Here is a 25,000-nt window from a genome sequence, read left to right as displayed (position 1 = left end):
CAGCAGAAAATTCAATATTAAAGTCCACGGTCTTCCAGAAGGGAGAGAAGGTTCTGATCCAATTGCCTTTTTTGAAACTTTCCTTCCGAGCCTGTTTGGTTCCGACACTCCCCTCGGGAGGCGAATCGAACTCCAAGCAGCACACAGATCTCCAAGCACCCGCCCCGCCGCGGGCCAACCGCCGCGGAACGTATGGGTCCGCTTTCTCCGTCTCCAGGAAAAGAACAAAATACTCCAGATGGCCAGGGAGAAGCGCTCCCTCACGTTTGAAAACTCAAGAATCCATCTCTTCCAAGATATTCCACCGGCCATTCAGAAAAAGAGGAAGGAAATGTTCCTCGAGGCCAAACTCGTTCTACAAGATAATGATATCGTCTACAGAATGCGCTGGCCCTCGACGTTACAGATCGATTTCAATGGGAAGGAAATACTGTGCCATACGAAGAGGGACGTGGATCTCTTTCTCACAGAGAACAATCTCAAACAAACAAGAAGGAGAAATGGCGCACCAGTAACCTAGGCCAGCCATTAACAGCTATCAAAAGCTCACAACCGACGGACCAAGACAAGTTAAGTGACTGTTCTCTGAACATGTGAACTATTTTTTCCTTTTTTTTCACTTCACCCCTATTTTTATTAAAAAAAAAATCACCAATATGCGGACTTAATATCTCCCCAGTCCCAAACTAGGCTAGGCCTACTACTAAAATGGGAGGAGAATATATAACGAACTTTTCAGGTGCCTACTGAATACTTTTTATTTTTACTCATAGGCCTACAGAGTGCTAAACCAGAGCACCCAACCCAAGTCATATTGGTTATGTTTTGCAGAAGCTTTATGCTTAATATGTGCAGCTCAGGAACGGTCTTGTTCTGTTTGCTAACCCCGACTTATTACAGGTGCAGGGGCTTAATATAGCGCTTCTTTTTTGCCTTGTTTTTCGACTTTTGGTTTGTTATCATTACTATTATTATTATTACTGCTGTTATTCTTATTGTCGTTATTATTATTATTACTATTATTATTATTATTATTATTATTATTATTGTTATTATTGTGATCACTATTCCTGTCTTTCTTTCTCCCTTTTTTCCCCTCTATTGTAGCCTATTATCTCTCGTTTTGCGCAACATCTAACTCAAGTATGCAAAAAGAAAAGTGGGTTGAAGGGCTCAGTGCTATTTGTCTTACGTTTCCTCCTACCTGTTGATTTATCCCTTCCCCAATGGGTCCCAAACGAAATGTAGTCTCTGTACCCAACTCTCATAACCTTTCTTTTCTTTCTTTCTCTTTTTATCCTTTTTCTGTTCGCGCGAGCCAAACAAGATTGGAGCCAACACACTATTTGAATCACACTTTATGTTCTACTCGTACGGAGTGTTAAATCAGAATGGCCAACCTAAGACATTGTAGTTACGTTTTGCAGAAGCTTTTTGATTAATATGTCCGACTCAGTTATAGTCTTGATTTGTTTGATTAACCCTGACTCATCACAGGCTGGGCTAAAGGTAGCGTTTTTGTTTTGTTTTTCGCTCTGCCTCGCTATTTTGGTTTGTTAGTATTATTATTATTATTATTATTAATATTATCACTGCGATCACTACCGTTGTCCTACCTTTTCTCCTCCTTTTTCTCTCTTACTCTTATTGCAGCCTATTATCTTTCGTCAAATGCGGCACTTAATTCTAGTAGGCTTCGCAATTTAAGAGTGTTGAAGTGTTCAGAGCTATTTGTTCTTCTGCTTCTCCTTTTTTACTGATTTACTCTATCCCTTCAGGGTCCCTAGCGAAATCCAGTCTCCGTACACAACTTTTATAACTTCTTTTATCTCTTTTTCTTTCTCTCTTTTTCTTTTTTCTGTTTGCGTGTGCCGGGAAAGAATGGTTGGGAAGCAAAACTGTATTAACAGCAGCGCTGTTGTTGCAGTTTTGTTTTTAAACCAGCACGTCACACCAACCTTAGTCCCACGCGTTATTTCACACAACCATATGCCCTGCATGCCGTAACTGGAGTTCTGACGCCCGGGCCCGGACCTCTGTTTATTAGGAGGGTGGTGGGATTTAAATATACTCTTTTTTTTTTTCTTTTTTCTCCCACCACCTTCTACTTAACGTTCTATGCCTCCTCTTCCAGGGCCCCTAGTGAAATCTAGTCTCTGTTCTCAACCCGCATTTCTCCCGCTTTCCTTTCCTTTTTTCCTTTCTTCTTTTTATTTCGTTACTCGTGTGAGTTAATAAATAATGGTTTATTAAAGCAAATATTGTAAAAAGAGCCTGTCACATCAATCTTCTTAGTCTCATGACTCACCTTATGCACCCACAGGCCGTCGCCGCGATATGGGATTGACACAGCACGCCAGTCTATCAAATACAGAGAGGTTTATACCTTGTTTTTCTTTTCTCCCCTCCTCCCTTTCCCTCTCCCTCTCTCGCCGCCCCCGCGGCCGCTGTCCGTGGTGCTGAAATGCTGAAATCTTTTCAGCACCATGGACAGCGATCGGGCAGCAGTATATCCTGCCTCTGAGAGGGGGTGAAAGGGGGGGAGTAAATCTGAGCCGCTGGCACTTTCTCATTTCTCATTTATGTATTTATTTATCTACTTATTTACTATTATTGTTATTATTATTATTACCCTTATTATTATTACATCTATTATTATTATTTTTATTTAATTATTTATTTCTCTCTCTCACCGAAAGCCCACTCACTGCGTGTTTGCGCAGTATTAATGCAGGCACTCATTATTAAAGCCCATTAAAGCTAATTTAAAGCCCATGTACGGCACTTATAGTGCAATATGTAAACTTGCACTTATTATCTTATTTAAAGCTGATCCATCAACTGTAAGTCCTTCGCTTGCGGCCAGGTTTGATGTCATAGCATCAGTTTGATTAATTAGGTGCAGTTAATAAGTTGAAATTATTTCTCTGCTGGACAGAGACCATCTAAGTCGGGAGACACAGGGGTGACAACATGCACATCCCATACCAGATGGGATGGTTAGTTTATGTTTTGCAATGTTGTCAACTAATGTATGTTTTGTTGGATGTCTCCCTCCCTCTCTCTCTCTCTCTTTCTCTCTTTCTCTCTTTCTCTCCTTCTTTCTCTCTTCTCTCCTCTCTCTTTCTCCCTTCTCTCTCTCTCTCTCTCTCTCTCTCTCTCTCTCTCTCTCTCTCTCTCTCTCTCTCTCTCTCTCTCTCTCTCTCTCTCTCTCTCTCTCTCTCTCTCTCTCTCTCTCTCTCTCTCTCTCTCTCTCTCTCTCTCTCTCTCTCTCTCTCTCTCTCTCTCTCTCTCTCCCCCCCATCCCCCCCCCCCCCCCTTTTTTGTTATCTGTTGTTGCCCTCTGTTTTTTTGTTTTATTCCCTGTGTACACAAGGCGGTCATTATCTGTACTTATTCACGGTGCTCACCTCACCTTTACCTTAATCTATATCTATCTCTTAGACATGTTCTATGAGTAACTCAAATGTATTTCAAAGAGGATCAGTCGGGGCCCCCATTAGGATGGTGAGTTGGAACGTGCGTGGACTTGGAGGGCTAGTGAAACGAACTAGAGTGCTATCCCACCTTAAGAGCCTTAACACAGACATTGCTTTCCTGCAGGAGACCCACCTGCGTCTAAATGAGTCCAACAGAATGAGCAAACCATGGATCGGACAAATTTATCACTCTGCCTTTAACAGTAAATCTAGGGGCGCCTCAATTTTGGTCAACAAGCGAATTCAGTTCTCCCAGACTCAGACTATCTCCGACCCAGAGGGTCGATATGTTATAGTAAGAGGAAACCTATATCAGACCCCAGTTGTTTTGGTCAGTGTCTACGCCCCTAACTGGGACAATCCGAATTTTATGACATCCCTTTTCTCTAAAATTCCTCATCTGGACAATCACAAGCTCATCTTGGGGGGGGATTTGAACCTGGCGATTGACCCTAAGGCAGATCGCTCCCACCCTAGAACACTAACACCCTCGGCCATGTCAAAGACACTGTCATCCATTATGAGCCAGCTGGGATGTATAGACCCATGGCGCTCTCTCCACCCGACTGCAAAAGAATTCTCTTTTCTCTCTAAAGTCCACCACTGTTATTCTCGTATAGACTATTTCTTTATATAGCAGGGCGGAATTTTGCCGTTTTCAATACACGATAGTGCACTTGGTGATACAAGCGCGAAATTTGGCACAGATGTCCTTCATATGACCCTAATTGATAATCAACCTCTGGCCACGCAAAAATCCTAAGATTTCAAGATGGCCACCACCAGTTTTCAAAATGGCTGCAACTGGGCCAACATTTTGGACTATATCACTTTGCTGGGGCTGTAAATCTTTGATTTTCCCCTTATTTTGATATAGGAGAATATGTTCTGAAGGTATTTCTACCAAGTAAGATAAAAAAATATATATTAGGTTCCAATATGGCGGCATATTTTCCAATATGGCTGCCGATAAATTGCATAAATGTACATTCACATGAGCTTGTAGCACATGTATTTTTTTATTAATTACCATACACAGAATCAATTTATAGCACATTTTAAAGTGATTTGGTAGCTTTTTAATGACCTAGGGCAACAGACTTTTCAATATGTTCACCAATAAATACAAAAACTTAGATATATATAGGGATATTTTCTCAAACAGGTGCTGACCTTTTTCTCTTTCCATAGAGATACACGGGCGGAAACGGAAGGCCTACAAATTCACGCCCACTTTTGAGATAGCGCCGCTACTCGAGGTCCGTTAGAACGACGAACTGCAGCTCTCAATGCATTCCCTATGAGAGGATATGAGAATTAGCCTACTTTTAAAATTATCCTGCATTAACTGGAGACGATATTGATTTAAATAAAAATATGTTTCCAAATGTATGGAGTGTCTTTGTCAACATATCTTCTTGTTTTCTTAATAGTTGATGTGTTTCACATTTAATTTGCCACTTTAACGAGTTACCCATAATGTTAACACAGCAGAGGGTAGACGGCAGACAGACAAGTTGTCGCATTTCAGTGACATCACTGTCTTTACGAGCGCCGAGCGCCGACCAGTGGTGTACCCACACTGTAGAGGCAGGACAGGCGGTCGCCTGCCCAACTAGAGCTCGCCTCCCCTAAAAAAAACAAATAACCCGAAAATGTGTCATTGCGTGCTTAATGTCCTCAAAGTCACGCACCCAACAAGCTTTGAACTGAGCAGATTGGACCTTCTGTTCCAGAGATAATGACCAAAACATATTGAAAACGTCCACTTTCGCCAGTTTTCTGGGTATTGAAAACCTCAAGGGATGCGTCCGTGACGTATATACCATGCGACCACTTAAAGTCTAGATCTCCGATGCTAGCGGTTTTGACATACTGATGGAGTATATTATAGTATATTGTGGGTAGTATATCGAGATGACAGATACGGGACATTAAAAAGGACAAATCAAACAAATGGGACACTTTATTAGAACACCAAAAAAGTCGCTACAGCCTCAGTAGTTAACCAATGAAATGACGGTATTTTACAATGCCTCTCATAGGGAATGCATTGAGAAATGCAGTTCGTCGTTCTAACGGACCTCGAGTAGCGGCGCTATCTCAAAAGTGGGCGTGAATTTGTAGGCCTTCCGTTTCCGCCCGTGTATCTCTATGGAAGGACAAAACTGTATGGCATCTGCTGAACGCATGAAAGAAGCAAAGACCTGATGACTTTGATCCAATAGCTGATGCATTTTCATGAAGGGGGATCCATCTGAGGTCCTTCGACAGCTTTTTCAAGCCAAGTCTTTGTGTCTGGGTAGCTCAGTCGGTAGAGCTTTCACCTTCGGATCACATGGTCATGGGTTCGATCAGGATCAGTGTATGAGTAGGTACAGTGAGTGTGGCGCTCCACCTCAGCAATACCAGGGGGTCTATAAGACCCCTGCGTTCTCAGCTGATACTGACAATAAGTCTCAGACTTACTTAATATGAACAAGTGCAACTGCTATGACAACAATGTCAGTATCTGAGCTGCGAATCATGATGTGTCAGATGCTATCCTCTGCAGCTCTGCCTCAGATACTGACATTGTTGACATAACAGTTTCACTTGTTCAAAGACTTGGCTTGAATTAGCTGTGGATTGCCTTTGGAAGGAGGGAAGGATCTCAGATGGATCCCGTTCATGAAATTGCATCAGCTATTGAATCAAAGTCATCAGGTCTTTGCTTCTTTCATGCATTCAGGGGATGCCACACAGTTTCGTCCTTCCATGGAAAGGGAAAAAGGTCAGCATGGCAAACAACTTCTCCAAATTAGGTTCAACACCTGTTGCAATAAATGATAAACATATGCAAGTCATTGAGGAGTTCATAGTACTCATGTACGATAGAACTTCATAGAAGTAGTTCCACAAAGGAAGTGAATGCAAGTGAAGTGCATTCCAAGCAGGACATATATGGGGCCAGTCACTCTTGTGCAGTCCTGTTTGCCAAATTATGCCAGAAGCTGACAAGATGTGGATGTAAAAAAGCATGTTCTGGACACTGAAAATGCTTTAAGTTTGGACTTATCTGCAAACCCCTCTGTGGTTGCAGTTGCTAGTACACTGGCCTGTCACTTGCCCAGCCACCATTGTAAATGAGAATGTGTTTATAATGACTTAATAACAAAACAAAAAGTAAGCACTAAGCTTTACCAAGCTAATAAATCACTTTCAAATGTTCCATAAATGGATTCTGTGTATGATAATTAATACAAATACATGTACTACAAGCTCATGTGGATAAACCATAAGCAGATGCACATTTCTGCAATTTATCGGCAGCCATATTGGAAAATATGCCGCCATATTGGAACCTAATGTTATTTTTTATCTTACTTGGTAGGAATACCTCCAGAAAATATTCTCTTATATTAAAATAAGCCCCAGCAAAGCGATATAGTCCAACACATTGGCCCAGTTGCAGCCATTTTGAAAACTGGTGGTGGCCATCTTGAAATCTTAGGAATTCCGCGTGGCCAGAGGTTGATTATCAATTAGGGTCATATGAAGGTCATCTGTGCCAAATTTCGCGCTTGTATCACCAAGTGCACTATGGTATCAAAATTCCGCCCTGCTAATAGACAAAGCTCTCCTCCCTTCGGTTAGGTCCACTGAATACTCCGCCATTATTATATCGGACCACGCACCTCATATCTTAGACCTAAATATTTTGCCCAATACAAGAAGACAATGGAGATTCAATACAGGATTGCTAGCCGACGACAAGTTTTGCGATCTTATCACAGACAAGATCAACATTTTTCTGGAGTTTAATAGAAATGACTCTACGTCACCCTCCTTGCTGTGGGAAGCTCTGAAAGCCTCAATGAGAGGAGAGATCATGTCATACAGTGCCTATATGTCCAGGAAGACTAAGCAGAGACAGCAAGAGCTAATCGACACGATCCTCAGCATAGACAGAGAATATGCCAGATCCCCCAGCCCAGAGCTATACGCCAGCAGAGCGAAAGCGCAAACAGAATTTGACCTACTCTCCACGAGCAAAGCAGAATATCTTCTCAAACAGTCTAGAGGTACTCATTACGAATATGGTGACAAAGCAAACCGTCTATTGGCTCTCCAACTTAAGCGCCAGTCAGCCTCAAATGTTATCTCTCAAGTATATGACTCCGACCACTCTCTCACCTCCGACCCCTCTAAGATCAATTCAGTATTTGCGTCCTTCTACTCCAACATCTATAAATCCGAACCACCTGTTGATAACACCAGAATGGACGCCTTTCTAAATAGTCTAGTCTTCCCCATTATAGATCCGATTTGTAAGACCAGCCTGGAGAGTCCCATACGTTTAGAAGAGATCATCTCTTGCCTCACATCAATGCAAAATAACAAAGCACCAGGACCAGATGGTTTCCCGATAGACTTCTACAAGAAGTTCCCCCATCTTTTCGCCCCCCTATTACTAGACATGTTTAATCACTCACTGGAGCAAGGTTCCCTCCCCCCACTACTGAACCAGGCCACTATCTCACTCATACTTAAGAAAGACAAGAAACCAGAAGAGTGCGGCAGTTGGAGACCAATAAGCTTGATAAATTCAGACGTTAAGCTGCTCGCAAAAGTTCTAGCACTCCGCCTGGACCCCTGCCTCCCAGATATTATATCCGAAGACCAAACGGGCTTCGTCAGGGGAAGGCAGCTATCATCGAACATCAGTAGGCTTTTAAACATCATGCTCTCGCCTGACAACACGCAACCTGCTGAATTGGTTATCGCGCTCGACGCGGAAAAAGCCTTCGATCGCGTCGAGTGGGATTACCTGTTCTCGGTTTTAGGGAAATTTGGTTTCGGGCCTAAATTTGTCTCCTGGATACAACTCTTATACTCTGCCCCCACGGCCTGCGTAATCACTAACTCTCAGAAGTCTGATTTTTTCCCCTTAACGAGAGGAACACGCCAAGGTTGCCCTCTCTCTCCCCTGCTCTTTGCGTTAGCAATCGAACCGTTATCAATCGCCCTCAAGTCCTCGCCGCTCTTTAACGGCATCTATAGAGCTGGACGAGAACATCGAGTATCTCTCTATGCCGACGATCTCTTGCTCTTTGTTTCGGACCCATGCAACTCTGCAGAAAATATTTTACAAATTTTAACTTCCTTTGGCTCCTTCTCAGGTTATAAACTAAATATTAGCAAAAGTGAGTGTTCCCCCATAAATGAGGCAGCCAAGCTCATTACCCAAAGCGCCATACCATTCCGCCTGTCACCGAACGGCTTCCGCTACTTGGGTATCAATGTAGCTCACTCCCCCTCCCTACTAATCGAGTACAACATCACAAAATTAGTCACGGAAATAAAGTCCGATCTGATTCGGTGGGCCTCTCTCCCCATTTCCCTAGCAGGCAGAATCAACTCTGTCAAAATGAACATCTTACCAAGGCTTTTGTTTCTTTTTCAATCCCTCCCGGTTTTCTTACCCAAATCATTTTTCCATTTACTAGATAAAACAATCTCAACATTTATCTGGGCGGGCAAGAGCCCAAGAGCACGTAGAGCCCTTCTCCAAAAGAGCAAAAGCGAGGGTGGTCTAGCGTTGCCAAACTTCCAACATTATTATTGGGCAGCTAACCTCCAGAGAATCCAGAACTGGCACAATTCCCCCAACCTCAACTGGTGCATAATGGAGAGCCATTCCGCATGCCCATCTTCGTTGATGGCGCTCGTCTGTGCCCCCCTTACCTCTCGTTGCCCTGACTACATAAAAAACCCAGTCGTACTCGCTACTCTCAAAATCTGGAACCAGTTCAGAAAACACTTCGGGCTCCAGACCGCCTCGCCTTACAGCCCGATTTCCAACAACCATCTGTTCAAACCCTCCAGCTCAGACTCAGCCTTCAACCTTTGGAGAGAGAGAGGTCTGACCCATTTCCTAGACCTCTACTCAGAGGGCTCATTTGCCTCATTTGAAGCTCTCCGCACCAAGTTCAATTTACCTCACTCCCACCTGTTCCGCTACCTCCAGGTTCGCGACTACGCCCGTACCCATTTTACACCCTTTCCCCAGTCTCCTACAAACTCCGTGATTAGTAAAATACTTTCTCTCACAAAAGTACAAGGCGGGATTTCGTCACTATACGATATTATATCTTCTCTGAAAGTGCTATCGCTCGCGGGGGTCAGAGGTAAATGGGAAACGGAGCTTGAGTCTGATCTGACAGATGCACAGTGGGAAGAGGCAGTCTTCAGGGTCAATAACACTTCATCATGTGCTCGCTTAAGCCTAATCCAGTTCAAAACTTTGCATAGGGTCCATTTCACAAAAGCCAAACTCAGTAACCTTTTCCCAGGAATGAGCGACGCCTGCGACAGGTGCGGCCTGTCACCTGCCAATCATACCCACATGTTCTTCTCCTGTCCCAGGCTGGCCGATTTCTGGTCCAACTTCTTCGTCACGCTAGGCAACGTGCTAAATTTCAACCTCGATCCATGCCCCCTGATAGCCATCTTTGGGGTGCCCCACTCACTCGCTGGTATCTCCAGGAAGGAACTTGATGTTCTAGCCTTTGCCTCTCTCATCGCCCGTAGGCGTATCCTCCTGCATTGGAAAGGCCCAAATCCACCATCCACCACTTCCTGGCTCAAGGACCTAATGTCATTCCTAGCATCAGAAAAGGTTAAATACTCCCTACGAGGCTCAACTTCCACTTTTTATGATAGATGGCAACCACTGATTACATTCTTTAATACCCTCTCGTCCCTTGACCCAGACTGATTCCATAGAAAATAAATACTCCTCACTGAGGTGAGCACCTCTGACATTTCAGCAACCCCGCCTTAAAGTATCCTGGTTATAACCATGTGAGTGTGTGGGTATGTGTGGGCGTACGTGCTTATGCGTGCGCACACGCATACTTACTCATGTTTGATTTGTATAAAACTCTGTCCTGTTTTGTTTTGTTTTGTTTACTTTCGTTTTTTGTTTTTGTTTTGTTTAGTTCCTCGTTGCCCCTTGTCATTTCCCAGTCTTGTCAATGTCCTGTCATGTCCCATAAAAGTTAAAAAGAAACACGGTGATATGTTGATACCGTTATCTCTTTCTTCTCTCCCTGTACCACCTGTTTCACCAATAAAAGATATTAAAAAAAAAAGGAATGTCAGCCCCAACCTAAACCTATACAATACAGTCTGATATTCTGGTGTCAAAGATGGTACAGTTGGAACTGAATCCATACTTAATTCACTGGTATGCTTCCTTCCTTACTAACAGAGTACAGAGGGTGAAAGTGAACAAAACCCTCTCCTCAGCATTAACCACTAATGTTGGTGCTCCCCAGGGTTGTGTAAGCTCAGCTGTATTGTTCACCCTTTATACTGACAGCTGTCGTACTGAGAAATGTCTGTCTGAATGTCGCACTGACAAGCCAGACCAATACATTCTAAAGTACTCTGATGATACAGTTTTGATTTCTCTTTTGGATAGTTCCAGTGATCCTGGACTGCACCAACACAGAGTAAATAAGGTGGTGGAATGGAGTGATAACAACGCTCTTATCATTAACACAAAAAAGACAGAAGAGATTGTTTTTGGTGCCCCACTAGAGATACACAGATCCCCTATTACTATTCATAGTGAACAGATCAACCAGGTATGTTCGTATACATACCTAGGAGTAGTAATAGACCACCTTTTGTCATGGAAAGACCAGATTGAATCAGTGGGTAAGAAGACAAAGCAAAGAGTCTATTTCCTTCGCCGTCTGAGATCTTTTGGTGCTAGTAGACAGATTCTTCTTTTGTTTTTCACTTCTGTTATTATGAGTGTCCTGCAGTACTGTAGTACCACCTGGTATGGATGTCTGTCTGTAGCTTTAAAGTCACAACATGCTGCAACAAGTGAACATTTGTTCAAAGATTGTTGGACAACCACTTCAGAGGCTCTATACATCTACGTATGATAACAGTATGATAAGGTTGGCAAGGAATATCACTTCAAACACTAGCCATGCTTTGTATGGAGAATATAGGTTGCTGCCTTCAGGAAGGAGATACAGTGTTCCTACATACAATAAGGTCAAACTGAAGAGGTCCTTTGTCCATCAGACCACATTGAGGCTTAATCAGGAGTTATAAGCCAGGGGTAGGCTGAGTGGTGGACATTGCTCTTGTCTTTGTATGTCTTTATGTATGTATTTGTATTTTGTTGTTTTCTTGTGTCATGTCAAATGTGTGTACTGTTTATTGTTGCATACATGGCTGTTTCTGGGTCGCAAGACAAATTTCAGTGCAAACTGACAATAAAGTATTATCGTATTATCGTATCGTATCGTTAAGCACACGCAGCCACACAGGAGACACAGGAAATACAAACTAAAGGAATAGTTTAACAGTAAAATGCACAAGGGTGACGTAGGGCTTTTTATTTATGCAAAAAGAGCGAGGCGAGCGTGTCAAGAAATGAGTCCGAACGCCACCGTGAATTAACTGAACGCAGTATCGAGAGTCCAAATGATTAGTTTGCAGTGGTGGAAAGTAACTAAGTAAATTTACTTAAGTACAATTTTGAGGTATTTGTACTTTACTTGAGTATTTCCAATTTCCAATCTTTTTACTTCTACTCCACTATACATCTCAGAGGCAAATATTGTACTTTTACTCCACTACAATTATTTGAAAACTTTAGTTACTAGTTACTTATATATTTACTTATATAAACTATGATATAATGAAACATACATTAACCACTTTAGCCTTATTTTATACCTAGGCTATTTTCAAACATTTTAGTACTTCTACTTTTGTTACTTTAAGTACATTTTGATGCCAATACTTTTGTACTTTTACTCAAGTAACATTTTGAATTCTGGACTTTTACTTGTAACAGAGTATTTCTATATTTGCAGTATTGGTACTTTTACTTGAGTAAAGAATTTGAGTACTTTTTCCTATCACAATTTAGTGCTTTTTTTTAAAAGTCCTTTTAACAACAAAAACCTTTTAAACAACATAATTTGAGCGACAGTGACCGGTAGAGGATAATGTTACTGATGATGATGATGATGATGAAACAAGCACTTTATGCCGGGACTTTATAGTTCTGAATGTAGCCTTCTATTTTATTTTATCTCTTGCACTAGATGCGCCCAGACTTATGTTTTATGCTATAGTGTTTCATGTCTGCTGTTGTCCTGTACTGTCTGTATGTTTTAAACCAGACTTATGTTTTATGCTATAGTGTTTCATGTCTGCTGTTGTCCTGTACTGTCTGTATGTTTTAAACCAGACTTATGTTTTATGCTATAGTGTTTCATGTCTGCTGTTGTCCTGTACTGTCTGTATGTTTTAAACCAGACTTATGTTTTATGCTATAGTGTTTCATGTCTGCTGTTGTCCTGTACTGTCTGTATGTTTTAAACCAGACTTATGTTTTATGCTATAGTGTTTCATGTCTGCTGTTGTCCTGTACTGTCTGTATGTTTTAAACCACTACTCCGGCTGTAAACCTATTTGCCCTTCTGGGACATTAACAAAGACCTCGAACCTTGAACAGTGAATGATCAAAAAAACGTGATGAGTCTCACCGCTTTGGAAACCTGACTCCGGTCAGCAATGTCAATGTGGACGACCTCTGCCTTCTTCCACTGCTCTGGGTCCAAGCCATGGACCTACACACACACACACACGCACGCACGCACACGCACACGCACGCACGCACGCACGCACGCACGCACGCACGCACGCACACGCACACGCACACGCACACGCACACACACACACACACACACACACACACACACACACACACACACACAGGGAAAGCATACAGGGACACAAATATTTCAGGTGCAGCTAGAGGTTACATTCACAACCTCATGGACATACTGTATGTCCTCATGATACAACACGCCTGAAACTCATCATATGTCCTCATGATACAACACGCCTGAAACTCATCATATGTCCTCATGATACAACACGCCTGAAACTCATCATATGTCCTCATGATACAACACGCCTGAAACTCATCATATGTCCTCATGATACAACACGCCTGAAACTCATCATATGTCCTCATGATACAACACGCCTAGAACTCATCATATGTCCTCATGATACAACACGCCTGAAACTCATCATATGTCCTCATGATACAACACGCCTAGAACTCATCATATGTCCTCATGATACAACACGCCTGAAACTCATCATATGTCCTCATGCATGATACAACACGCCTGAAACTCAGCACTCCATGGGCACACGTATAGCGGTGGCGCTGTCATACATGGCAGCAGAGAGACGGCACAATACTTGTGCCAGCCTTTCTGCCTGGTCTTTGGGCATCTCTCCCAAGCTGTGGAAACCCTCCAACCACCATGCAGTCTGTGGGTATAATGTCCTATAGGCTGGACCACCAGAGGGGACAAAGCTCTTAGTGTTGCACTGCTGCTGCTTGGTGTTAAAGTGTCTCTGTAGTTGTTCTCATGGGTTTGGAAGTCTCACCTGGCCACCAGGTAGCGTGGGCTGTTGGTAGATTATTATACAACAGGTAGTTCCGACCAAGCAATCTGATTGGTTGAAATAGCTATCTAGCCGTGCTTCAAACCACCATGATAGCACGGGCCTAATCACATTAATAAATCACTCCACACTGCAGTCCAGTCCGCACCTGATTAGACCATATATGGCACAGCTGTGCTGTGACGTCACGCTGTCCCACGGTAGGAAAACAAACAGACAGTAGCCTGACCCACCGCCGCCAACGCCGCCAAAGCGACGCGTTGTCAGCTTGTAGATCAGTTATTTTGGCCACGTGACACGGTCGTACGACGGAGCATATAGCCTACTGGAATCAGCTGTGTTGATGAGACGGTGCCTCAGAGCGCTGCTACAGGGACTATTTAATGTCTCAGTCAAATAAACTCTTCTCTTTACAGGGAAACTGATAATAGCCAAACATTTTTATTATGAATTGCCCCACAATATGAATACGTTTGGATGTGTTTTGTTGGTGACTGTTGTATAATCGCAATATTACACTCGAGGGTGTGTTTTACCTACATTATTGGCACTTCAGTGATGTTCTCGTTCCTGACCGCATCACTGGCGTGCCAATAATGAGGGTAAAGCACACCCTCTGGTGTAATATTGCTTAATTCTACCGGTGAGAAGAGTCTTCTTGTATGTAAGCTACATAGTCCACACAAGTTGCAAATCCATCCACTGCACCTACACTACATTGATGACCATGGTAGTTACAACGGGGCAGTTTAACGTCATGCCCAGGACACACACACACACACACACACACACACACACACACACACACACACACACACACACACACACACACACACACACACACACACACACACACACACACTAAAATTACCGATCTACAATTTGAGTAAAACTATTTAAAAGTAAAACATTTAGTAAAAATACTTAAAATTGTTTAAAGTATTTAATTTGATTTGTAGAGATTATGTTTACAAATAGATAAAAGATTCAGGTTAGGATTAGACATTTAGAAGTTTAGGTGTGTGTCGCGTGCGTGCGTGCGTGCGTGCGTGCGTGCGTGCGTGCGTGCGTGCGTGCGTGCGTGCGTGCGTGTCTCACATTGTCAAGCTCTCCCATGTCAGCTTTGTGCCAGGTCTCGATCTTTATGAAGAAGTTATCCTTCATGTATTCATTCTGTAAGAGACACACACACACACACACACACACACACACACACACACACACACACACACACACACACACACACACACACACACACACACACACACACACACACACACACACACACACACACACACACACACACACACACACACACACACGTCACTTTATATGATGTAGTTGTGCATGAGTTCATGTTCTCAGAAGTCTTCTTCCACACAGCATTATAAATCGGTGTTTCTCGAACTTGTTTTCAGGTCAAGGACCCCCAAACTGTAGTTTTGTGGCCACGGACCCCCATCGGAAAACAGTTTTTTTTTTGCCAGGGACCCCCAGAAGGAAATATGTATGTTTTCCAATAGAAGAAAAAGAAGAAAATAGCAGATCTACAAACTCGCGACGCGACGTGCTGCGAGCTTGTAAATCTGCTATTTTCGCACCCCCGAAATGATATGTGTTGGACCGTGGACCCACATCTCAAATTATGTTGTTCCAGGGACCCCCAGAAGCACAGATCAGAGGTAAAAGATTGTGTGTGTGTGTGTGTGTGTGTGTGTGTGTGTGTGTGTGTGTGTGTGTGTGTGTGTGTGTGTGTATATATATATATCAAATCATTTAATAATAATAATAATAATAATAATAACAGTTACTTACGGTCAGAACTGAGTCCAGTGTAAACAGCGCCACACAGTGGAGAGAAGAGAAGAGATTAAAACATGTTCGGAATGTCAAGCTCTTCACAGAAATATCATTATCATTATTATTACTAATATTATTATATATTTATGGGTCACAATTATTACATCATCGTCTAATCACAATTATTAATGAGATGCGACACATTGTGAGCTTGTAGATCTGCTATTTTCAATAGATGTCTTAATACATTTTGAACTTGTGAAATGGGGACATTCTGCACAATGAGTACTTTTACTTTTGGTAATTTAAGTATTATTTTGATGCCGTGTGTGTGTGTGTGTGTGTGTGTGTGTGTGTGTGTGTGTGTGTGTGTGTGTGTGTGTGTGTGTGTGTGTGTGTGTGTGTGTGTGTGTGTGTGTGTGTGTGTGTGTGTGTGTGTGCGCGTGTGCGTGTGCGTGTGTGTGTGTGTGCGGTGTGTGTGTGTGTGTGTGTGTGTACTCACTAGTGCGACAGTATGGATAAGCGTTCCAGGCTTTCTCGTGAACGTCCAGAGAACCTTTTGGTGCGATCATACTGATCACCTTAGGAACCTTACTGTGGAGAGAGAGAGAGACCTTAGGAACCTTACTATGGAGAGAGAGAGAGAGAGAGTCTCTAACATTATAACATGTTTAGCCTGTGTAATGATGATTCTGTGTTCTCTAACATTTCAGCTAACACCCCTGATGTCATTGGCCGGGTTTCCCAAAGAGCTCGTGCGTAGAGCATCGTCGCAGGTCCGACGACGGGTCTAACGTGTGACGTCACATGCTTCGCAGTACCATAGCAGGCACGTAGATTTCAGGTCATGCGTGGCCGTACGCAGCTTGCGCAAGCGTCTCCTACACAGCTGGGACTCGGCCAAACCTACGCTCTACCCTCATTAGTAGCAGGTGGTTGTGCCCCTGCGTGCCATCTAAACTGGCTGCGTGTGTGGTAAAAGTACATTCGTGAGACAGAATGCGCGCAGCATACTCCCCGCCCACAGTAGGAGGGGAGTACTGTCCTACGAAGCATTTTGTAACGAGCGCCCTGGGCCGCGTGTAACACCCATCGTTCTATGAAATCTATGAAAAGACCGACACACACACACACACACACACACACACACACACACACACACACACACACACACACACACACACACACACACACACACACACACACGTGTGTATGTATATATATATATATATATATATATATATATATATATATATATATATATATATATATAGGCCTATATATATATATATATATATATATATATATATATATATATATATATATATAGGCCTATATATATATGTATATATATATATATATATATATATATATATATATATATATATATATATATATATATATATATATATATATATAGGCCTATATATATATATATATATATATATATATATATAGGCCTATATATATATATATATATATATATATATATATATATATAGGCCTATATATATATATATATATATATATATATATATAGGCCTATATATATATATATATATATATATATATAGGCCTATATATATATATATATATATATATATATATTACGGTCAGTTCCTCTCACAAAGTGACAGCTGTTGCGCTCAGCTCGCCATGTTTATGAATGGTTAAAACATCTTTTGAAAATAGCAGATCTACAAGCTTGTGACACGTTGTGAGCTTGTAGATCTGCTATTTTCAAAAGATGTTTTAACCATTCATAAACATGGCGAGCTGTTGCGCTCGCCGAGCGCAACAGCTGTCACTTTGTGAGAGGAACTGCACTTTCATCATAACGTTTAACTATAAAACTTCGAAATGAAGGAAACATATTTAGCTCAGCATCATTTATATACCTTTAGTTAACTTGGCATGTGCTTAATATTTTTATTAGATGATCGGATTATCCGTGAGAGTACGATTTGTAAACTTCGGGTTCATGCATAGAGGACGAAGCACTGCAGCCGCTCGCCCTACCCAAAATAACAGATCTGCAAGCTATCAACACGGCATGTCGCAGTGTGTTTGTTGTATATATGTCTGTTTTTTTGGGGAGGCGTCGCCCGTTACGCGTTAAGCTGTCAATCATGCAGGGGGACGCCCCCTCTATCCTCTGAATTTTTTTGAACGGCGAACAATGGCCGCAGTGTTTATTTAAGATCATTGAAATGTCACCTTAAAAAATGCATTTTAATACATTACAGAATGTACCTATAAAAATGTAAGTGTCCAATTCATATAAAGGTAAGTTAGATAAAGGTGCGACTTTATCTTAGTATTTTTGCAAAATCCTGTATATATAGATATATGTATGGAAAGGGTGTTTAAACTATAGTAGGATAGCACTACGTAGTTGACGTAGGCTTTACGTAGGCTACGTCCAGGATCTCTTCACGTGCATGCTGTCTCACGAATGTAGTTTTAGCACAGACGAAACGGAACCTACGAAGATGGTGTCTACTGAAGCCAATTTAGATGAGACGTTGGGCACACACAGCTGCTACTAACGAAGATAGTGCGCAGCGGGGTTGCTACTGCGCAGATGCGTGGAGGCACCTACGCAGCTTCTAGGCTACGCAGGAGCTCAAATTCGTTTGGGAAACGCGGCCATTGTTGTTAATGAAAACCATAGAGAGGTGTTCATTCTGGAGGTCGGCTGTACTTTTGATTACAGCTTAGAGGAAGCCTTCCTAACTAATCTCCTAAAACATCATCAGGTAGAGCAGACCATCTCTCAGCTAGGCTACAGATGTAAACTTTTGGTTTTTATCTTTGGTAGTCTAGGACATTGGTTCTCAAAGTGGGGTACGGGGACCCCCAGGGGTACTTGAGGCAGTTCCAGGGGGTCCCCAGCTAAATGATAGATAGGAACCAAATGGACCCTTATGGTTCTGTAACTCTGAGAGTGTACAAATGGAACCAAATGGACCCGTTAGGGTCCATTTGGTTCCATTTGTTACACTCTCAGAGTTAAATTAACATTGATTGTATAATATAAATTCGGGTCCCAGAGGTATAAATGCCATTAAATGGGGGTCCGTAGCCTAATACATGTCAAACTGGGGGTCCTTGACATTAAAATGGTTGAGAATCACTGCTAGAGAGCCGTATAAACCTTCTCTTATTGGGGTCCCTAGCAAATATTTTCAAAAGGGGGTCCGCGGGCTAATAAGTGTCAATTTGGGGGTCCTTGACATGAAAAAGTTTGAGAACCACTGGTCTAGGACACGTGCACAAGTTGGTTGTGAGGGGCCTTAAAATGGCCGGCCTCTCCAAAAGGAGGGCTAAACAATTAGCAAGGTACTGCTCAATATCAGCTATTATAGGAAGACGCTCAATGTGGAGGAGGAGTTGTTTCCTTTACCCATGATTGTTGTCCGCTGTGTTTGACAAGTATGTCATCTTTAGTTTTGTATGTAACAAAGCTCTGCTTTACATGCACTTTGTAACTGTCTGTTTTCCCTTTATCTGACTGCACTGTGTGTGTGTGTGTGTGTGTGTGTGTGTGTGTGTGTGTGTGTGTGTGTGTGTGTGTGTGTGTGTGTGTGTGTGTGTGTGTGTGTGTCTGTGTGTCTGTGTGTGTGTGTGTGTGTGTGTGTGTATGTGTGTGTGTGTGTGTGTGTGTGTTTCAACAGGCGTGTGTGTGTGTGTGGTGTGTGGTGTGTGGTGTGTGTGTGTGTGTGTGTGTGTGTGTGTGTGTGTGTGTGTGTGTGTGCGTGCGTGCGTGCGTGCGTGCGTGCGTGCGTGCGTGCGTGTGTGTGTGTGTGTTGTGTAGCAGAGAGTGTGTACCTCTTCATGTGGTAGATCTTGTGTGTGTATTGTCCTTTCTCTCCGTCCTTCTCGTACGGCTCGTTGACCAGAACCTCCACCCCCTCCCCTCCCCCCGTCTCCTTCTTACTGGCCTCTGCTACCGAGTAGAGCTGACCCACCTGGTACTGTGTCACACACACACACACACACACACACACACACACACACACACAGACACACACACGCACACACGCACACACGCACACACACACACACACACACACACACACACACACACACACATACACACACACACACACACACACACAGGGTTTGTGTTAGCCGGTATTTACCGGCCATTGACCGATAAAATATTTAATTTGCTGTTAATAATTATAAACATCACCACCTTGGCCGGCTGGTAAAATGCTGTTATTAGGCGCTTTTTTTTTTATCATTTAAGCCTATTATTAAAGGGGCTACACCATGAATTTGAACTGTTTCTTCTTTTTTAGTGTGTTTTTGGTCTCCCCTACCTCTCTTCTATCCTCAAAAATAGCCCAGTTTGAACACTCAGGCTTTCACAGTAAATCTGGGGTTTTCTGTAAATTGGTCTAAAAACAGACCAAACTGATTTGGTCCCCCTGCCTACGTCACGTCAGGGAACAATACCTCCCGTTTTTCAGTTCCAACCAAAATATATATATATCTTAAAAAAATAGATATATTTTTCTTTTCTTTTTTTTACTTTTTCCACACAGAACCAGGAGATAACATGCATACAAACTGGCTCAATAGCGCCCTGTGCCAAACAGGACAATGTGGTATTGCAGGTGAAAGTGCTTTATAAGCCAGAGAGAAGTTAGTGTGAATGAGTATATATATATATATATATATATATATATATATATATATATATATATATATATATATATGTATTATATATATCTGAGGCTTGATTTAGGCTCAAACCTTTTGAAAAACCTTTGAGGGACATAAACAATATGATATTAAATATTATTTTATTTTTTTTAAATTCATGGTGTAGATCCTTTAATATTATTATTTGGATGAAGTAGCACAAGCATTAAAACCCATCATAATCATTTAATGTTTTTTATCATAATCTGACCATGCAGACAGAGTTTTCTCTGCAGCAACATGCAGAATGTCCCATTTCACAACTTTTCAAATGTATACAAATCTTTAGAAAACAGCAGATCTACAAGCTCACAACGCGTCGCTTCGCGACGCGTTGTGAGCTTGTAGATCTGCTGTTTTCAAATTGCCAAAGTATATTATCGTGGCCTTGCTAAACTAATGGCCTATTAAGTCATTTTTTAAGTTTTTCAGGAAAAAATAAAAAAAACTGATCCAAAACAAAACTATATGATATTTCTTAATAATTTCACCCAAAAACATTGATAACAAATTATGACTATTTAAATAGAAATAACACCGTCTGTCAGTTATGTGACATAAGAGATTTAAATAGGTTTAAATAGGATTAAATCTGATTTATAGGCCAAAAAAAAAAAGCAAAAAAGAAAAACAAAATTGCTTAAATCAGTAAATAATTTGGCTTAAATCACAAAACCATGTGACTTAACAACTCTCTCAGTGCCAATGAAATAAAGAAAATATTGCGAACCGTGCCAAGATTTTTTTTTGTTTTTTTCAAAGTAAAAAAAAAGTGCTTAAGAAGCGAGATACAGCCTTTTTCAGTTCTAAGTTAAACAAGGAGTGGATGGAGCTGCACATCTTCAGATGATGATATCTTGGGTTCTGAACACTTTAAAAAATAAAATTAAAAAATTAAAAACTCGGGATAACTCGGGGTCTGGCACTGAGAGAGTTAAGCCCAAAAAAAAGGCCTATTTTTGGGCGTAAGTCACAAAAAGGGGAGTGAACATCATGATCCTTTTCAATTAGGAGATCAGATGGGCCATTTTACCAGAGGTGTCCAGTGTCATGAGGAGCTGACTTTATCATTTTCCTCAAAACATGACCTAGGCCAGTGGTTCTCAAACTTTTTCGTGCCAATTAAGGACCCCCAAATAGACACTTATTAGCCCGCGGACCCCCATTTGAAAAGATAAGCCAGGGACCCCCCATAAGAGAAGATTTGTAGGGCTCTCTAGGAGTGATTTTCAACCATTTTAATTTCAAGGACCCCCAGTTTGACATGCATTAGGCTACGGACCCCCATTTAATGGCATTTCTATCTCTGGGACCCCAATTTATATTGTAAAATCAATGTTAATTTAACTCTGAGAGTGTACAAATGGAACCAAATGGACCCGTTAGGGTTAGAGTTACAGACCCATAAGGGTCCATTTGGTCCCTGTCCATTATTTAGCTGGGGACCCCCTGGAACCCCCTTAAGTACCCCTGGGGGTCCTCGGAGATGTAGTGGAGTAAAAGTAAAAGTACTGAAAATTGAAAATAATCCAGTAATGTAAAAAAAAATCAGTACAGTACTTGAGTAAATGTACTTAGTTACTTTGCCACACTTACAAGCAATAGGTCTAACGTACGGTACATACCAGTGTAATCTACGGTAAATCTATTTAAAGTACTTTTAAGAGCCATGTCTGCCTAACAACAACAAGACCATCAGGTTTAATGAGTCATAGGACAGAAGAATGCAGATCTACAAGAAACACGGCTTCACTGAGAACAACAGATACAAAGCACAGACTCGTGTCACTGACAAACAGCAGATCTACAAGCTCACGCAGCGCCTGCGTCCGCGGCGCTGCGTGAGCTTGTAGATCTGCTGTTTTTTTTAACGACACCCCTGAGGGTTTTCACACAGAGAGGCAGTGAAACTGTTGCTTAGGTTTCGACCAGGGGTGGATTACAGTAACTAAAGTATATTTACTCAAGAACTGTACTTAAGTACAATTTTGAGGCTTTTTTTACAGGAGTATTTCCAGTTTTCAGTACTTTTACTTCTACTCCACTTACATCTCAGAGGCAAATATTCTACTTTTACTCCACTACAATTATTTGAAAGCTTTAGTTACTATAGTTACTTTGCAGATTTTTGATTATTATTAAAAAACATACATTCACCACTTCAGCCCCTATATACATTTCAACCATTTGAAAACAGCAGATCTACAAGCTCACAATGCGTCGCGATGCGACGCATTGTGAGCTTGTAGATCTGCTATTTTCAAATGGTTTTCCATACATTTGAGCACTTGTGAAATGGGACATTCATGCACAATGAGTACTTTCTACTTTTGGTACTTTAAGTACACTTTGATACTTTGTTTTCTTTTACTCAAGTCAATTCTCAATACATTGCAGTATTGATACTTTTACTTACATCAAACATTGGAGTACTTTTTCCACCACTGCTAATAGAACCAAATGGACCCTTACATATCTGTAACTCTGAGAGTGTACACATAGAACCAAATGGACCCTAAACAGAGTGTGTAACTTGTCTTACCTCCTCTACAGAGATGGGCAGCACCACACGACTAGAATGAAAAAAAGACAGAAAGAAAATAAGTATTATGATTCAGATGACATATTATACACATAAGAGAGAGAGTGTGTGTGTGTGTGTGTGTGTGTGTGTGTGTGTGTGTGTGTGTGTGTGTGTGTGTGTGTGTGTGTGTGTGTGTGTGTGTGTGTGTGTGTGTGTGTGTGTGTGTGTGTGTGTGTGCGTGTGCCATTTAGTGGTGGAAAAAGTTACTCAAATGTTTTACTTAAGTAAAAGTATTATACTGCATAGTAGAAATACTCTGTTAAAGTCCGGATTGCAAAACTTACTTGAATAAAAGTACAAAAGTATTGGTATCAAAATGCACTTAAAGTACCAAAAGTCAAAGTACTAAAATGTTTGAAAATAGCAGATCTACAAGCTCACACTTGAGCTTGTAGATCTGCTATTTTCAAACAGCCTATAGGTATAAAATAGGGCTGAAGTGGTTAATGTATGTTTTATAATGTAATCATTTATATCTGCAAAGTAACTAGTAACTAAAGTTTTCAAATAATTGTAGTGGAGTAGAAGTAAAAGTATTGAATATTTTAAATAATCCAGTAAAGTACAGTACTTGAGTAAATGTACTTAATAGTTACTTCACACCACTGCTCATACATAACATTATGACTCGCACATAATAAGTGTGCGTGTCACGCGCGCGCGCGTGTGCGTGCGTGCGTGCGTGTGTGTGCATTGCCATGTTTCTACAGCCTGAATATTTCATCACAACACATCGGCCTTACACAACCAAGTCAAGTTACACACCCTTTTACTACACACTGCAACAGACACACACTGTTCAAAATACACACAGTTCATTTAAGGGACCAGGGTTCTATCCAGTAGAACTAAGACTAGAACTAATACACCAAGTGCTGCACGATGAGCTTGTAGATCTGCTATTTTTCCAAAGAAATCGTGAAAATGTGTGTAAATCTTTGAATACATATATTTCTTTTCAAATCTATTTTTTTTTAACTCAAATCTTTGCTTTTGGACGATTCTACAAAATGTCTTCTAAATCCTTATAGTTTAAGTTGCTATAATATCATAATATTGTATAATTATATATACATTACAATATAAATGTAAAATATGTTGTTCCAGGGACCCCCCAGAAGCAAAGATTTGAGTTAAAAACGGTCGCTTTAAAAAAATAAATATATATATATATATATATATATATATATATATATATATTCAAAGATTTGCACAAAATCTTCCACGATTAAAAACAAATAGCAGATCTACAAGCTCACTCTGTGCCGCGCTATGAGCTTGTAGATCTGCTATTTTTGAATAGCCCAAGGAAACCTAAAAACGACACACAGACGTGTTCCTGGTCTTAAATGGATTAACTCTATTCTTTTATTGGCTCCTCCTTCATTCACTGAACTCTGTCCTGAAGGTCAGGTGACATGTCAGGTGACATGTGGTACAGCGATGACACGTGACTGTCATCAACTCAAACTCATCTGTCTCACATTGTTATGACCCTGTGTGTGTGTGTGTGTGTGTGTGTGTGTGTGTGTGTGTGTGTGTGTGTGTGTGTGTGTGTGTGTGTGTGTGTGTGTGTGTGTGTGTGTGTGTGTGTGTGGCTATAACAAGGGTGATGCAACTTTGACGATGTAGAGCATTGGTTCTCAAAGTGGGGTCCGGGGACCCCCAGGGGTACTTGAGGGGGTTCCAGGGGGTACCCAGCAAAATGTGTTAATATAGCATCACAATAATTATGACCTTTTACACTTTGGGCTATTCAAAAATAGCAGATCTACAAGCTCATAGCGCGGCACCGAGTGCCGCGCTATGAGCTTGTAGATCTGCTATTTTTGAAAGATCTTGAAGATGTGTGCAAATCTTTGAATATATATATTTTTAAAGCGAACATTTTTAACTCAAATCGTTGCTTCTGGGGGGT

At 41.4% G+C, this 25,000-nt stretch overlaps 1 protein-coding gene across 1 annotated transcript in view; it reads right to left on the bottom strand.

The window, feature by feature from the left end:
- LOC311051142 (phosphatidylinositol transfer protein beta isoform-like) overlaps positions 1–25,000 on the bottom strand; it is a 32,134-nt gene that overhangs the window by 5,705 nt on the left and 1,429 nt on the right. Inside the window, exons 2-7 of the mRNA XM_084065551.1 lie at positions 23,041–23,071; positions 19,617–19,762; positions 16,288–16,379; positions 15,801–15,808; positions 15,084–15,158; positions 13,046–13,129 (exon numbers count right to left, since the gene is read on the bottom strand). Of these exons, the coding sequence (XP_083921677.1) occupies positions 13,046–13,129; positions 15,084–15,158; positions 15,801–15,808; positions 16,288–16,379; positions 19,617–19,762; positions 23,041–23,071 (436 nt within the window). The remainder of the gene's footprint in view (positions 1–13,045; positions 13,130–15,083; positions 15,159–15,800; positions 15,809–16,287; positions 16,380–19,616; positions 19,763–23,040; positions 23,072–25,000) is intronic.

The sequence above is a fragment of the Gymnoscopelus microlampas genome (assembly GCF_963454915.1).
Source record: "Gymnoscopelus microlampas genome assembly, chromosome: 8".
Taxonomy (NCBI): domain Eukaryota; kingdom Metazoa; phylum Chordata; class Actinopteri; order Myctophiformes; family Myctophidae; genus Gymnoscopelus; species Gymnoscopelus microlampas.
This window is presented reverse-complemented; position numbering and strand designations above follow the sequence as displayed.